The sequence below is a fragment of the Atractosteus spatula genome, chromosome 5, assembly GCF_055471065.1.
Source record: "Atractosteus spatula isolate fAtrSpa1 chromosome 5, fAtrSpa1.hap1, whole genome shotgun sequence".
NCBI classification, from domain to species: domain Eukaryota; kingdom Metazoa; phylum Chordata; class Actinopteri; order Semionotiformes; family Lepisosteidae; genus Atractosteus; species Atractosteus spatula.
The window spans coordinates 30793870-30810374 of NC_142710.1; the positions used below are offsets into that span (position 1 = coordinate 30793870).

The window sequence follows — 16505 nt, forward strand, 5'->3', positions numbered from 1 at the left end:
TGAGTCACAATGCATATGATGCAAACAAAAATAAACAGAAAACGACAGGGCATTTAAACTTCCTTTTTACATTCATATGGATTTCATACTAAAATGTATTTTTTTCCAGTGCATTTAGCACTAATTAAGGTCTTTAAGGGCATACCCTGCTAATGATAAGAACCATCTTTGAACTAAACAAAAAGAAAGAAACAACAATTCTTTAGGGAGACTTTAAATTTGACAAATTAAGAGTTACAAAAGTAAAGTCATTATTTATCCTGACTGACAATCAATCCTGAAGATAACCCAGGATGATTTTTTGGTGGTTGTTTTGTTGCAATAAACAGGGAGATTGAGTGCACAGGAAAGCTCCCAGAAATGTGTCTGAACCATGATGAAACTGGGCTTTCACTCCCGGCTCATTATACTTGATTGACATTTTTTTTCTCAGCATAATTTAACTGATCTCACTGTGTCAGACAATGTCAACTAAAGATTCCTACGAAGCCATTATTTGCTGAACCTCAATGGCTTGGCATCAGTTTAGACCCCTTCATCATTGGGTTGGATTATACAGTATGTAAATAAACTTAATAATCAACCAAAATCTTCTGAATCAACAACCAGAAATCAAAGAGAAAAAAAACACAAAATGGAAAAGATATCCCCTATACCTACTAAGAAGGTAATATACTAGGTACTGTATTAAGAAATTAAACAGCATGAAGAGAACTTCGGAACTTTGAGAAAGTTAATGTCAGTGACAGACGTAGCTTTAACCTTAAAAACAAGCTGTTCGATCCAGCTTACAGTAAATTTTGGAAGGGCTTGAACTCATTTTCCCCAGAAAAGTAATATCTTCTGCTGTACAACCCCTATAGAAAGACTTTATATTCAAGCTTGGCTGTAGCTCATAAAATTACACTCAAGAATCCAAGATAATATACTGTTTTCCGCTTTTCACCGTTTCTTTCCCCCTAAAGACATCTCACCGGATAAAGCTGATTTACTGCTCAATACAGCATACAACAGTAGATCATGTGCATAGCTCATGATAGGGCCATTCTCATCTCCAAGGCTCTGTTAGATTTCTAAACAGCACTTACAAAGGTGTTGACAACATCTCCTGCTGTTCAGGACCCAAACTATCTCCAAAGAGACACTTTGACAAGGGGCTATGGGAACACAGTACGCATCCTGGTGTTTAAGTAGAGAAGCTCATAAAAAAACTGTCAAAAACAAATGGTGTTGAAGCAATAAAAAACTAAAGGCACTTCTGAAAAAGTTTAGAGCTGACTTAACATATTCACTTAAGATGATCTGTAAAAATCAGCAGATAAAATTCCTGTTTTGGCAAGACTCCAGCTGAATTCAAACCACCCATATGGGAAAATATCACTATATCACAAGAGATGGTGAAAAAAATAAATGGAAAATGCCCTGTGCCAGGAAGAGCAAGGAACCTTGTTTACCCATTTTATGGTAAATTAAAGGCAGGTCCTGCATTAGATGGATAAAAATATTTCAGACTTGTACAATTGTTCTGTGCTAAATATTTATGTTATGTTTCTTGTAACATGTAAGTGTTAGGAAAGAGTGTAAGTTCTTAGGCCTTTGCCACTGCTACAATTCATGGATACCATTGCAAAGGCTACACTTTATTTTTCTGTTAAAAATAAGCTAGAGAACAAGTTGACAATTATCTCATATACTGTAATCATTATACATATATGTTGAGGGCTCAAAATTCTGAAATCTGTCACGTACTTTCAAGATTAAAATCAACCAGAATGGTTATCCAAAAAGGGAACATTTGTGAGGTTAAGTAGAGTATGTAAATACTTTAGTCCATGCAACAGCTTTTAATAAGTACATAGAGACGTTAGTATTGGCACCTCCCATCTAATCTCAGTCATCTTCACATGGATTCTTTATTCATTTGGAAGAAGTCAGCATTCAGTACAGTTTAATATGAGCTGATACATAAATATAGTTTAATAAACAATATTTATTACAGGAAATTACCATCTCATACTCGCTTATCTATGAATATACACAAGACAAAGAGACATGGTAGCTGTTGGGAACTATCCTCACCAACATATCAAGTACCCTCAGTGAGCACTAATATGGCATCTCCTGCATGGCCCCAGGGTGCCTGACATCATCCAATGAAGAGACAGGCTCCTAGTTCAGGCATATGAGCACTCAGCTGATGTTATTCATGTCAGGACAAATGATACTGGCATCATGCTTTCTGAATGAAACAAATGCAAAGACTTCAGAACCAAACTTTAGAGCAAGACCATATCGGTGGTTTTCACAGTGCTCCTGCCTGCACCAAGCACACTGGAAATGTTAATCTGAAAGAACAAGGCAGTGAATATGGTGTGCTGAAGAAGGATTAAGCTTTCTCGGACCTTTGTATGGCAAACACTTTCTAAACTGTCACGATGGGATATACCCAAACAAAATGGGCAACAGTGGGCTTGAAATAAGGGTCTATAAAGAAATTCTACAACACTGGCATGGAAGGGGGAAAGCTCTAGAAGAAAATAAGCAAGAGAGATACATTAGTAATAGAGTAAAACTCAGAACCCAAGATAAAAACAAACTGTCAGAGGATTAGGCAATTAAGTATTACCTAAGTATAAAGTACATAATTTGTAAGGTACTGTATAGTGCATCATTTTCACATCAAGTATAGATAAAATGTAACAACAAAACTAGTATACCTTTGTTATGTAATGTAGAGCAAATTACTGTAATATAGGGATTATCTCAAACCATAAAATACTAAGACAACATCTTTATGAACTATATGAATTAAATATAAATTGAATTCCTACAAACCTTTTTTTATAAATATGGTATTCATTCCATAAAATCAGAAATCAAGCCCTCAACATTTCAAACAATGTTACTCCTTGTTACAATTACACATCTCCAGTGCATTTGAAAGAATTGTCCTTTTACAGTAAATTAGCTTAGTTTTTCATTAAATTTGTTTTTTGTTCTCCATTTACACCTCCCTGGTGACCATGTACCGGACTTTCAACTTAATTCCTTACCCAAAGTGTGTCACAATGACCTGTAAACACATCCATACTAAAATATACAGTATATGAGTTACCATGCACAATCACATTCACATGCTCTGAATGCTGCTGGGATCTATATTGATCTCTCAGAAAAACATGTTTAATATGATCCACTCTGCAAAGACTTTTCCTACTGCAGCTGTGTATCCAACACACAGAAGGTACTTTGTTGTTATTGTGTGTGTTTCTATATTCAGGATGGCAATTACCTGAATCATTCCTGATAAAGTAGGGCTGGTAATGGCTTAAAATGTTGTTTATAACAATTTACTTGTTTAAGACTGTTGTTTTTTCCAGAATTGGAGTGTACGTTCTAAAATTAAATTATTTCTTAAGCACTGCTCCTTCAATCAGAACAACTGAAAATGCCAACAACAGGTCTACTATGCCATGAAGAGCATACAGGACATCTTAAGAAACACAAGCTTTAAAAAATGGCTGCCTATTACATGGGGGTCTGGATGGGGGCATACAATCTGAGATTCTTTGTGTGACCCCCGCCAAAGCAGTTACTAGGGAATTATGTATATCCCTTCTATAATATGCGTACTCAGGCAGGGAAAAGGTTTCAAATGAACTTGCCCACAGAGTGCTGTGACCTGAAATTGGTGTGTCACCACAGACGCCTGCATTGTCCTTGTTTGCTAACATTATATAAATAAAACATAAGGCAATATCTTCAACTGAGAGCTTCTCACCAGGGAAAGGAGTAGAGTGACATAGGAACTGAAGGTTTCCCTTTCTTTTTTTAAGAATTTAGGTTGTACAAAAAATAAATGTAACAATCAGAACATGTTACATTGAAACCATTTCACAGTTATTTCTTGAAATGAAATTGAGAAACATTATGCAAAAATAACTGAATGTAAAATTGCCATAGTACAGCTGAAGAGCCAACAAACTGTTACCCAGATCACCAGACTTACTGTATTCGACACCAAAACAATTTTATTCTATATATTTATAACTCCTTGTATAAAGCTGCATCTTTTCTCCAGTTTTAAATTATATTACACACGTTTACATTCTGTGCTCCAATCCTGGTAGCTTAGCTGAATTTAAAGTTAGACATGAGAGTGAATTTGGTATCAAAAAAAAAGAAGAGGCTATGTATTTAAAAGGTAGAAAAAATGAGAGAATTAGAAGCAGTAACATGCTCAAGAGTTGATGTGCTTTTATCTGCATTTCAACAACAGATCTCTAAGAACCCCGTCTTTATTCAGACTGAACAACCTGCAGATATATTTCTTGATGTAACATGCTTTCTTCTAACAACTCAGGTGCAGTGTATTACAACAGCCCTTTATAAACCATCTTATAATTCATTTAATGTATTCTTCTCTAAAATAAAAAAAAAACACTTAAAAGATGTTTGGAAGCAATTCATCATAAAAACTGTAGAATCTGTACTGGCACTATTTTTAAGGCCTACAAAATATAGAATTGATATGTTTTGTTTTTACTGTAAATGAGGGAAAAAAAGGTTTTGTGTGTTTGTATTACCACAGTACTGTAATATCCATACATCCATTTTCTTCAAATTCGGGGTTGTGGGGGAGCCGGAGCCTATCCCAGCAAGCAACAGGCGCAAGATAAGGTGCACGTTCATCATCGGGCAGACACATAGACACAGACAAGTGCACTGGGCCAATTTTCCCCATACGCTAATTAGCATACGTGTATGTTTTTTGGGCTGTGGGATCCAACCGGAGCACCCAGAGGCAACAGGATAACACCCCAGGTTCAGAATTGAACCCAGGGCCCAGGACTGTAATAACAGTTCAAGTAATATGCTGCGAAAATAATTACAAAGACCTATATTTTAAAAGATACTGCAGAATGAAACTACAAATATAACCAGTTTGTCTTAGAAATTCAACATTACGGAAACCGCTCTCATAGAAAATCTTTGATGGTGTACCGCAGCAGATTCGGCAAACCTCAGGGTTCTGGATCCATATTCTTGAAGTTTTTTTTTTGTATCCAGATAAAAACTTGATAAAGGCTTGTGCAGTGGTGATGCCCAGAACAGTGCACTCCAGTGCAGATGAAGAGTTCATATGGCACTCCTTATGTTTACTGCAACAACAAACTAGAAGGAAGTGAAGTCTCAGAAGCCCTTTTGTGTGTGAGCTCCACATTGTGAAAAAATAATGAAGAGGAAATGGAGTGTGACAAAAAGATGGTGGAAAGAAAAAATAAACAGTCGATCTTTTGCAAAACTTTAAAACAAAAATGTTCCATTTTTCTTTAACACCAGCTTCAATGACATGTTTAGCTTTCTTTCTCGAGCGACGAAACCTGTTTTTGCTCATATTGTGGAAGACGCCCTTTTTTGCTCAGTTGTTTATTTTCATCTGGTCATATACTGTATCTTCAGATAAGAACAGATGAAGACACCTTTTCTAAGTAGCACTTTTTACTTAGAAAATTTGAATTAAATGAGAAAACTTGAAGTAGACCACCAAAAGGTAACAGAAAATACCAATGTAGTCTGTCAGAAAAAAGTGCTTCCGTTGTGTTAATTTAGGTGCCACTCAGAGTCACTTCACAACACATGTCTGACTCACAAACACTGTCATCCTCAGTAAGTTCTGCCAGTCTTCAATGTGTAAGGCCCAGCTTAAATAAAGTTATTATTGTCCTACTCAGGAGGAAAGCAGGTCTGAAACAGTAAACCATACTTCATATTAGGCTCCCTACAGTAAATGGCAGGTAGAGTAGGTCTTACAGCAAGAAGTGCCTTAAACACATCCCACAGTGCAGCACACAATTACTGAATGACAGAGGCAACAGTGGAACATTTGTACCTCACAGCAAGACATTATTTCTACCCCTGCTGGTGCTCTGCTGTGGTCTAACCAGTTTTATCATCTATTTCTGGGTGTGTTAACACAGAAAAGGTTAAGACAGATCAGCAGCCACTTTGTGCAGTATAGACTCTGTAAAAATGTTACAGAGTGTTAACATGGTAATAACAGTTGCACCCAGATTTAACAGCACTAGGACCACTTTTTTCAAAAGTCATATCTTCCAACACCTAAAACATATTTTACTTACTCAAATTTGCCACCCCAGTTGTGGAAAATTGTGGTTTACTAAGCCCTACTGTAAGCATTTATAAATGTTACTCAGTCTTCTAAGACGAAACAAGATCCAAAAGAACAGCAATTATAAATAAACCTTATAAGCAGTACTAGGAATACATAACTTTGTTATGAGCCATACACATACTTTGCACAGAAAGCTGATGTCTATGCATAATGAATGCTAAGCAAAGATGTAATAACGCTTAGTGAATACAAATCATTCAGTAACAAATATGCCTCTGGAATTATTACTGGAGGTTTTAATCACTTGTGCTCCAATGACAAATATCACAATGGAGACCTGGCACAGTCATGTATAACAAACAGGTACTGCATAATGCAGAATGCATGTGTGCAAATGCTTTCAGAGTAGGCTTGATAAATAAATGTGCCATGTGAACCTTTAGGAGTGAATGTTAAAACAAATACAGTCGCTAACTAATAAAAGGTGAGCTTGTGAGCTCTGCTTCCAGTTCACTCTCAAAATTTCCCAATTTCTGTTTGAATTTCTGTTTCTTCCTCTTCCAATGTTTTCCTATTGACCCCCATTCCTCTTTTTATTGAATTTTCACTATACTTAAATGAAACCTTAAGTTTTGACTGAAAGGATGTCATTTGGTTTAATAAAAAAAACGTACATTGTGGGAATCTCCCTACATCATTTCTCTGAGTCATTGACTTTGTTCTCACATGAACATGTAAGACTGCTCTCCGCCCACACACACACACACACACTTCTTTCTCATAGAGATGTGTGTATTTGCACTACGGAAGAAATACGAGTTTTCTTATGAAATGTTTACAGCTTGGTCAGGTTGAGCTCCATGAGCCAGGCAACGCGAGTTTGAGCCTCTATCATGCATAACTGCCACAGTGTCTCAGGGGGTAGGGTTTTGATTAGTCAGCTAGGGCTTCTTTTTTTCCAACGAAACCGTTGCGACTTCCTGAGACCTTGCAGATTTGCCTTGATGTCAGTGAGGGGATACGCCTCTCCTCCAAATCGGAGCTGAACCTTCAATATGTCGCTGCTGAGCTCGCAACATGTCAGAAGACGATTGGTTTTGTGGCCAGGTGGGTCAGAGGAGCTTGTCTGTACCTCTACACTCTTCTTGAGTGGGTACGGTGGTTGTCATTGGGAACTGAGATGCAATGGTGATTATTTTTTCAATTAAAAAAAAGTACATTATAAATATATTACAAATAATATAGTTTTAGTGCCATTAGCTTCAAAGATGAAGAAACTTTGTACTTTGGCTGAAATTTGCTGGCAGAAACTTCCTTAGAAACAGAACTGCTACTGCATACTTTCTCAGTGGAGACTTCAGGCAAACTCAGGAACAAATATCTGCTTTAACAAACACCTTTTTTCTAGTATTTAAACATTAGTCCAATTTTCCTTTCCATTTCATGTCCTTTAGAAAAATTCTCCCACTGGAACTGCAGAGGCAAGCTCATTTTATACAAAAACATTTTTTTCCCCCCAATGGCAAGCATGACCTAGAAAAATACCACGGCTTTCCAGTTTCTGTACTGAATTTCCCCAGTGCCTATGTGAAATACTGGTTGCATTTGTCTTCGCAGACATGGCTATAATGAATCTATCTTTATGCACAAAAGAGCCCTTCTGAAGTCTAACACCAACTTCAGGCAAACATCTGGATTCTGATAGGTAAGGGCCTTAGTCTTCTAATTCCTCAGTCTTGGAGGGCAAGACACAAGCTTTAACCCCCTGCAGACATCAGTCCAGATATCAGAGCTATGCCTCCTAACCTGCACAGCTTGTCGAATGAAAGCAATGGCACTTGGCTGACATGCACAGCAGAGTGTCATGGAGGAGAGTGGGCAGAGCTCTCAAGGAAAGCTCCCATGACACTCGGCAGCGACCTGCCCAACGCTGTCTGGCCCTTACCTTTCATTGCACTAATGCAAACAACAGCAAAAGGAAAGCACTGATTTTGTACTATTCAATCCACCCAGAGAGCAGCTGACTATTCATATCTACACTCTGTCCCCCTGAAAACAAAAACAGATGCCATCTCCTTTCTTTAACTAAATTCCGGAGGTTCTGTATGGACAGAGGAAGCACACGCTGTACTGTTCAGTACTCTTTAATTACTACTTTAAAATGAAGAAGAATCTTACTTAAAACCCAGTTAAGTACAATATCCTCTAGGATGATGCACACAAGCTAAAATCTAAATTTAATCTAAGATCTCTCAAACCATGTAACGTCTACATTACCAGCTGCTTGGACACAAGAGCCAATACTAAACATCTGGGAAACTTAACACCTCTGTAGTTATAAGAATATGAGGACAACCACTAGAGTATTTATGAGAGCTGTACTGTACTGAAAGGGGGTGTGCTTATAAAATACAGTACATGCTTGTTTTAACACTATAGTATGTTCAAACTTTCTTTCAAATAATAACACTTTCCACTTAGAATAATTCTCATAATTATCTGTGTTCCCAACTCATTAATCATGAAACTAAAAAGACATCACAATGTTGTCGAGAACATGGCCAAATAGGTGAAATATTCTTTGCACAGAAAGTGTTTGTGTGGTGGTTGCCATCACAACTATAAACTTGTATTACTGTAGATTCCAATTCTACTTGTATGAAATGTAGAAACTAAAAGAAGCTCAGCTCAGGTTGTAGTGCTCCTAAGACACCTTTCCTGATCTGTACTAACAATTAATTTCCACAGTATCAGTCCTACTATTTCCTACACATTGTTCTTTTAGCTGTTTGAAAGCAAACAACTAGAATACTTCCGTATCAAGACACCTCACAGCCAATGGTAGCACAATACAAGCCAATGATAGATATCTACTATCTACTGTCTACTCTCTACTGTCTTAGCTAGGTCCATCAGCTTCATTTATGTTTCATCAGAATTTTCGTTAGAAATACAGTAGTATACAAAATTGGATTTGTGATCCATATTACACTGAAAAAAAGGTTGTCCCTCACAATGATTTTAAAGCACTTTCAACTGTGCATCACCACTCTTAAGACCATTTAATTGCAGCATTAGGCGTGGTTCGTTTTTAAGCATTCTCTACATTCACAAAGGTACAATAGCATTGCTCTTTTGCCAGGTCTGTACATGTTAACCATAGTAGAATTGTAGAAATTATAATGATGTCATTTTCTAAAGAAAAAGTATCAGTAAAGGAAAAGAACATTATTGGTCTTGAATGCTGTGTCACCTTTACAGTTTTACTTCTAAACTAGGTGTTCCATATTTTATGCTCTCCTATATGAAATTTCTGCAAGAGTTCTCCTAAATGTATTTAAAATACAGAAAATTTTAATACAAAGGGTATTAAAAGGTTAAAATAATTCTGTTTACAACAGCACTAATAATATGCTAATACACTGTTTATATACAGTTATAGGAGAGACCTGAGCGAAAGTTTAACCCACACAGTAAATTATCACTGATACTTGCTAACAAAGCTCTCCACAGATTTGATCACTGTTGTATCTGCATGAAGTACACATAGGTACACCTAAGAATTATGCATATCAAACTTAGGTTTATTCACTTGGAAGGTGATGTGGGCTTTCTGGATATGAAGTAAAGCATACCAGCAATCACAGTTCAAATCAGACTGCCTCCCTTTAAGCAGAACACTACAGACATCCATTGGCCAGTCAGGAAAAAAGTACACAATACAGTACAACTGTATTCTACAAAAATTTTTTTGTTTGTTTTTTGATATCAATCGGCAAAACTCTTTCATTTGGCCAAAGAACTGCGGCTCTTGAACACCTAGATGAAGAAGCAGCCATTCATACCAGATTGTCCTCTTGTGTCTTACGTTAGTGCCCATGCTATGAAATAACTCCATTTCCCTTTTTAAATGAACTTTGCTCATTCGTTTCAATACTCAAAACCACAACAAACAAAAGCACACAGTACAAGTTGAGAGGTGAAGATAGCGCAGTGCTCATTGTGATCAAGAGCTGCAACATAGCACAATTTAAAGTATCAACAGGCAAACTGCTACTTCAGAACAAACCATTATCATGCCTTAACATTTTACAATACAGTTTAAATTTAGCTCCTAAGGCACTTCGGGAACAAAAGTAATGACCAAAGGCATGACCAAAACCACTCATGGCATGAAAGCTTCCTCATACTGTGCATTTCTGCCAGCACATCTTTCTTCTAAATATAACCCTTGAAAATCAATGCCAATAGAGCCTACTGACAAAGCTGTGACAGATTCTCCATTAATAAATAAATCAAAACCTTTGTACTTTACATAAAAAGACCTGGACCTTGCAGTGCCATTTTTTTCAATATATGAATCTACTTGAAGATGCTGTAGATCTAGTTAAGGTGAATAAAACACTGCTTTTTCAAGGACTCGGCTAACAGATTTTCATCTGGGTGTAGCCTATGAGTGGGAAAACTGGTCCAACTAGAACAATACAGGAAGCTGCTGAATTTAAATGGTATGAATTTAGAAATATGTCTTCTATTATTTTGGTGTACTGTATAACCACAGCTCCTTTTCAAAACTCCTTTTTACAGTTAATCTCATCATTCATTTTGGTGGATTTAGTCAAATATACATGTGGTTTTGTTTCTTTAATATAAAAAAAGAATGAATTTATTACAGTGAAGGTTTGGTCAGATCCACCAGTGTGAGGCTGGCCAGTACCTGAATGGGAGACCTCCTGGGAAAGCTAAGGTTGCTGCTGGAAGAGGTGTTAGTGGGACCAGTAGGGGGTGCTCACCCTATGGTCTGTGTGGGTCCTAATGCCCCAGAATATTGACAGGGACCTATAAAAGGCGACGTCCTTCGACGTCCTGACTCTCTGTGGTCATTTCTCGAAAAGAACAGGGGTGTAACATTGGACTTTACCAATCACGGCCTCCTAATAATCCCCATCTATGAATTGTCTTCATCACTCTGTTCTCCTCCCCACTGATAGCTGATGTGTGGTGAGTGTACTGGCGCACTATGGCTGCTGTCGCATCATCCAGGAGGGGCTACACTTTGGAGGTGGTGGAGGGGAGTCTCCATTACCTGTAAAGCGCTGGTGGAGTGTCCAGAAAAGCGCTATATAAGTGTAAGCAATTATTATTATAGAATTATTGATTTGTGCTGCAAAGAAGCAAGTTTTACAAATATAAACTCCCACAGTATGGAATGTTACTGTGATGCCTACAGAATTAGGATAATTTAAACCATCTATTGATCATGACATTAAAGCAATTTAAATCCTGACTACACAATGAGGAAACTGTTAGTCTTTCAGGAAGACTCAGCAAGTTTAGAAATGAGGCATAGACACAACTGCTGGTGTTGCTGCTTTCACGGTGACACACTATAAAAAAGTGGAGACTACAAACTGGATTAATAGGTCCTTCTACATTTACAATATTACATGTCTTTCCTCATACACGTTTCAAATTCTTCTCTTATCTGCAAGGCTTTGTTAGTTTAGATAAATAATCTCAAGTCCCTGGTCCTGGAAAGCTCCAAACCAGTTAGTATTACATAGGTCACACTGAACTTTTTTTAAAAATAGCAACAGTTCTAAGTGGTTGATCAATTTAACAAATACATTATTCAGATAATCAGCGCTGATCCTCGAGGGCTGAATTGGAACCATTCAGTGGAAATGGAACTGTTCAACTGTTCCAAAGGAACTCTAAACTATTTATAATAATTAATAATAAGAATTGCTTATACTTATATAGGGCTTTTCTGGACACTCCACTCAATGAGCTTTACAGGTAATGGGGACTCCCCTCCACCACCACCAATGTGCAGCCCCACCTGGATGATGCGACGGCAGCCATAGTGCGCCAGAACGCCCACCACACATCAGCCATTTAATCCGAGAATCAACTTTCTATTTTATGGAGTTAAACCCATGGTAAATAAAGCTTTAGTTTAAAAAACTGAATACTAGAGGCACCATCATATTTATTCTCAGAATATCAATACTGAATGAAAATTGGATAAACTCAGTCTTGTGAATACACACAATGTGATCATTATAAAGTGGTTAGTAAAACCACCAGCAGATGGAAATGTATTAGTGAACATCAGTGGAGGTCTGTTACATGATTCTTCTAAGGGAGCTGTTTAATAGTGTGTTGACCTTAAATAATAGTTTAGTTGCTAACACAAAAATCTAAGGGCAAAAATGTATTTTTTAGTTTGTAGAGAGGTTGTTTGGTGGTGTAAAATTAACACTGTACCAGTGGATCTTATAAATCTGTTTGCATTCTTGAATACAGTTAGTAACATTTGTCTTCACAACTGATAAAGGATTCACAACTGAAGTTGCAGAGAGATGTTATTGTAGAATACTAATGCAATACCGGTTTTAGCCTACATCAGAGAGAGCACTCTTCTCCTTCAAATAATCTTAAGGGGATAAAAAAAAAGTTTTGTTAAAGCAAAAGTTTACTTACAGTAAACAGCAATGGACAATACGAAACAGCATGCATTACAGTAAGAAATAGTACAGTAAGTAGAGATTCTGAATCAGGGGATCACACTGCATGAGACGTAACAAGGTTACTTGAAAATGAGCATTGCTGAAGCGGAGGTCAAATGAAATTATTTCTCACAGTAAATTCAAGCAGGGGAGTAGCTGATATGAAATCGGGTCATGCTTTCTTAGATCACCACTCAAAATTCTAATTGGGTGATCTGAAGCAGGCAAGTCTGCAGTTCCTGGAATGAGAGGTCCCAACAGACAGTTCTCCTGCAAGCAAGGTGAAAAGCCTTCCTCCCCCACACAGGAAGAAGAATAACCTTCACTTCACTTAGCTATAGTACAAACACTGAGTACACACACACTGTGGGGCTATAACCGGTACGCATATTAAGGCTGTTCATACAACTGTGGCACTAAATTCAGAAATAAAATGTTAAGAGTAAAGACTAATAAACCAAATAAAGATTCACCTGGCTTTTGACTCAAGAGTACAGAATGAACTACTAATGGAATTTAGGCCTGAAAGAGAAGCTCGAGAATTAATAATTGTGCTTTTGACAACTGAAAACACATCTCCCGGATAAATATAAAACACACTAACAATCTGCTTAGACACTCCAACAGTGAAATAAATGAAAATCAAATGCCAATACATAGACAATTCTATGAATGAAAATGTATTTTCATTAACTCGTACTGCACTTATTCGATTTTTCATGAAACTGGATTTCCATAAGCCTCCTGTCTGTCTCAAAGCTTTAAGAACTTGACAGGATGGTTGGATGGGTTTCAAAGACAACATTTTAATTTATTCTTGTCAACTACTATACCATTCTCTGGAAATCTGGTTGTCCTCAATTAAGTTATGCACCTGTATTTCATTTCGGAGAAAAAACAAACAAACAAATGCTTGTGTACAAAGTAGTGGCAGCACTTACTCAGTTTTTCTTCGTTCCTTGTTGTCAAAGATTTCATTGAGGTTGATGGCCTTCTGTCCCAAGAATTTATCCATCCCCACAAGGGACCTATGCATTACTATGAGATGCAGCTCATAGATTTCTGGGTTGCCTTCAAGAAGCAAACCAGGGAGCTCAAAGGAAGCTTCTTCTTTCCATACTGGATTAAGAGTCTTCTCAGCCACAGATGTAGAGTACTTCTCTTTGCCCAGCTGGATGATGGTGTAAGCATCATTAGAGCCATTTTTACCTTTGGGTATTAAGTCTTTGGCTAGTAGTACAGTGGCTTGTACATGGGTTGGAAACCACTTTTGGGACTGTTCTGCGAGTGACATTGTTCAATTTTAAAAAAAAATCTATTTAATTTTATTTAAGAGTCAACTGCTTGATAATGATGGCACAAAAAGGTAAAAAAAACTAAATTAAAACATTATAAATGGTTCGTTACAATGCATATCGATAAAAGATTATATAATCCATACTCAACAACTGTACGAAGCCATTGGAACGTGAATCAGATATAACTAGGCTCTAACTTTCAAAATGCCAGTGTGTACAGTGTCATTTCTTATTAAGCACTCTCACGTAACAGATCTATGCTATACTCTTGACATAAAAAAGAAAAGTTGGAAAACTGTTTCTCCAGCAGTCGACAGTATATTTCACATCTGGCCCAATCACAAGATTATCTCAGAAATCCGTGCCTTTGTAAGTATATTCTGGTTTGGGAGGACATTTAAAACGAAGAATAAATCTAGAATTAAATGTAGATATAAACAAATGCTTGGAGTAAATGTTTAAACGACATCCTTACACTCTGACAGCGAAATCACACATAAAATAAATCACATTCATCTTTTAGTAAGACATGTATAATTAATACATTTGCCATCCAGATTTTGCACCGACAAAAAATAAAACAACCCCGTTCCTGTTACCTCCAAATCATTTTTTCACAGATCTGAACATATTGTCCGGTTATCGTAACACAGCTGTACGCAATTATTACGTCTTGTTGTTTGGCATCCTCAGTATAAATCATTTCAGGTCATTGTGCAATGTGATCTTCCGCACAAACCAGTGGTGACTTCCTAGTTCTCCATGTTGATTTCTGTTTGATGCAGTCAGAGGTGAGAGTTCACGCTCCTCCTCGGTTTCCAGGGAAACTAGAAAGTTTCAGGAACTAAGCCATCGCTGCATCTGTGTTCATCTGAGTGCGGGGTGGGAAAAAAAAGAAAAGCCGATAAACAGCGTTTCCTAAACTGCAATTGTGGCAGTGATAAACTATTGATTGATAAGTTATGCATTGTACTTATTGTATTGTACTTACCACATTGTATTTGTGGTAGTATTTCTTGATAAAAATGAATGAATAAAAATGTGCAGGAAGAAAAAAAACTGCGGATGTTAAAAAGTACCGAAACCCTTCAATGCAAACAAATGCAAGCAATTTCAAACTATTTAATTACACTGGAAATGTTTTATTACATTAAGCCAAAAGATTATTAATAGATTAACATTCTAAAACTATAACAAATTAACCTTATTGTTGAAATCGGCGGGAAATAGGCAATACGTATAACGTATACAAAAACTTAAGTACTCAGAAAAGGGAAAGACATTTTAAATTAGACTAAAAACAGAGCAACTTTCTTGTGCATTGACTTGTTAGATCTGTCCCTCATTTGCATAGCTATTAAAACATTTACCAAATGAATGCTTTCAGTTACACCACAAGCCTTTCCTCTTTGTTGTACTGTAACCATGCAAACAGTAGAAGTAATACCATTCTGTCATGACATACTGAAGCAGCAAGTGTGGGCAGTCTGTTAACCTGACGTCTCTTTCTGTGCCAGTAGCTGTGTTGTGAAGATGGCAAGATATCATCATTTTTGGTCTTTTGAACTCAGTGATTTTCAAAACATCATGACTTTGCAATATGGTGCACATTTTGTATTGCTTAAAAATATGTAAAAATATTGTGATCCATTTTGAAAAAAATGGGCAAATGTGTGCAATTTGGCCAGAAACCCACAGACTGCTGTTTGAGAGCAGGTGTTTTTCGTCAGATGATATAATTGCCACTGTACAAGTGTCTCAATGGTGCAGTGCATGTCATAATCTGGGTTTCCATAAATTGTGTCTTAGATGGATGTACAAATGCATAAATGGACACAAATAAAACAAGTTAAAAACCAAGGCCATTCACTCCATCTAGCTCTTTTAGTAGCTTTTAGCTAGTTAACCGAATGGATAAAGACTATTTGTCAAATACAGCCATCAGATGGAAGCCAGAAAATGCAGGAACCAAAATGCAAAATCCAGAACAGCAAAGCGGGGGACAATCTCCAGTGATTTAGAAAGGGCTGAAGTAGAAGGAAAGGAACTGGAGACTATAACAGTCGAGAGACAAAGATGGAGGAAGTTGGTGGTCCAATGTGCGGGTGTGCACTAAAGAGATTTAAGACTTAATATCTGACATGGGTCTCATCCAATCATTTCCTGGAAGATGTTAGGGTATTGGCTTCAAAAGCATAAATTGGTAATTGGTACACTTTTCATTCATTTATATTTATATTAAAAGGGTACACTTTTAAGACTTAAAATGCTTTAAGACTTGTTAAGGTTAAGATTTCAAAAGTTCAGTTCTTTTAGTTAGTGAAAGATATTCTTTTAAGTCCAGTAAATTGCCTACAAAACTGGACACAATATTTTAACAAGGTCTTACAACTATATACTACTATAATTTGAACATTTCTTGATTTCAACTCTAAGCCTTTCACTATAAACACTTTATATTTTGGTAATTGCTTTCAGACATAGTCTAGAACAGTGTGGTTCTCAATCCTAGTTCTCGAGTACCCCGGTGTCTGCCCTTATTTACCTGTGCTAACCAAT

At 37.0% G+C, this 16505-nt stretch overlaps 1 protein-coding gene across 1 annotated transcript in view; it reads right to left on the reverse strand.

The window, feature by feature from the left end:
• rab11fip2 (RAB11 family interacting protein 2 (class I)) overlaps positions 1-14731 on the reverse strand; it is a 35938-nt gene extending 21207 nt beyond the window's left edge. Inside the window, exon 1 of the mRNA XM_088915884.1 lies at positions 13590-14731. Within this exon, the coding sequence (XP_088772010.1) occupies positions 13590-13942 (353 nt within the window). The 5' untranslated portion in view covers positions 13943-14731. The remainder of the gene's footprint in view (positions 1-13589) is intronic.
• Between the last annotated feature and the right edge of the window lie 1774 nt (positions 14732-16505).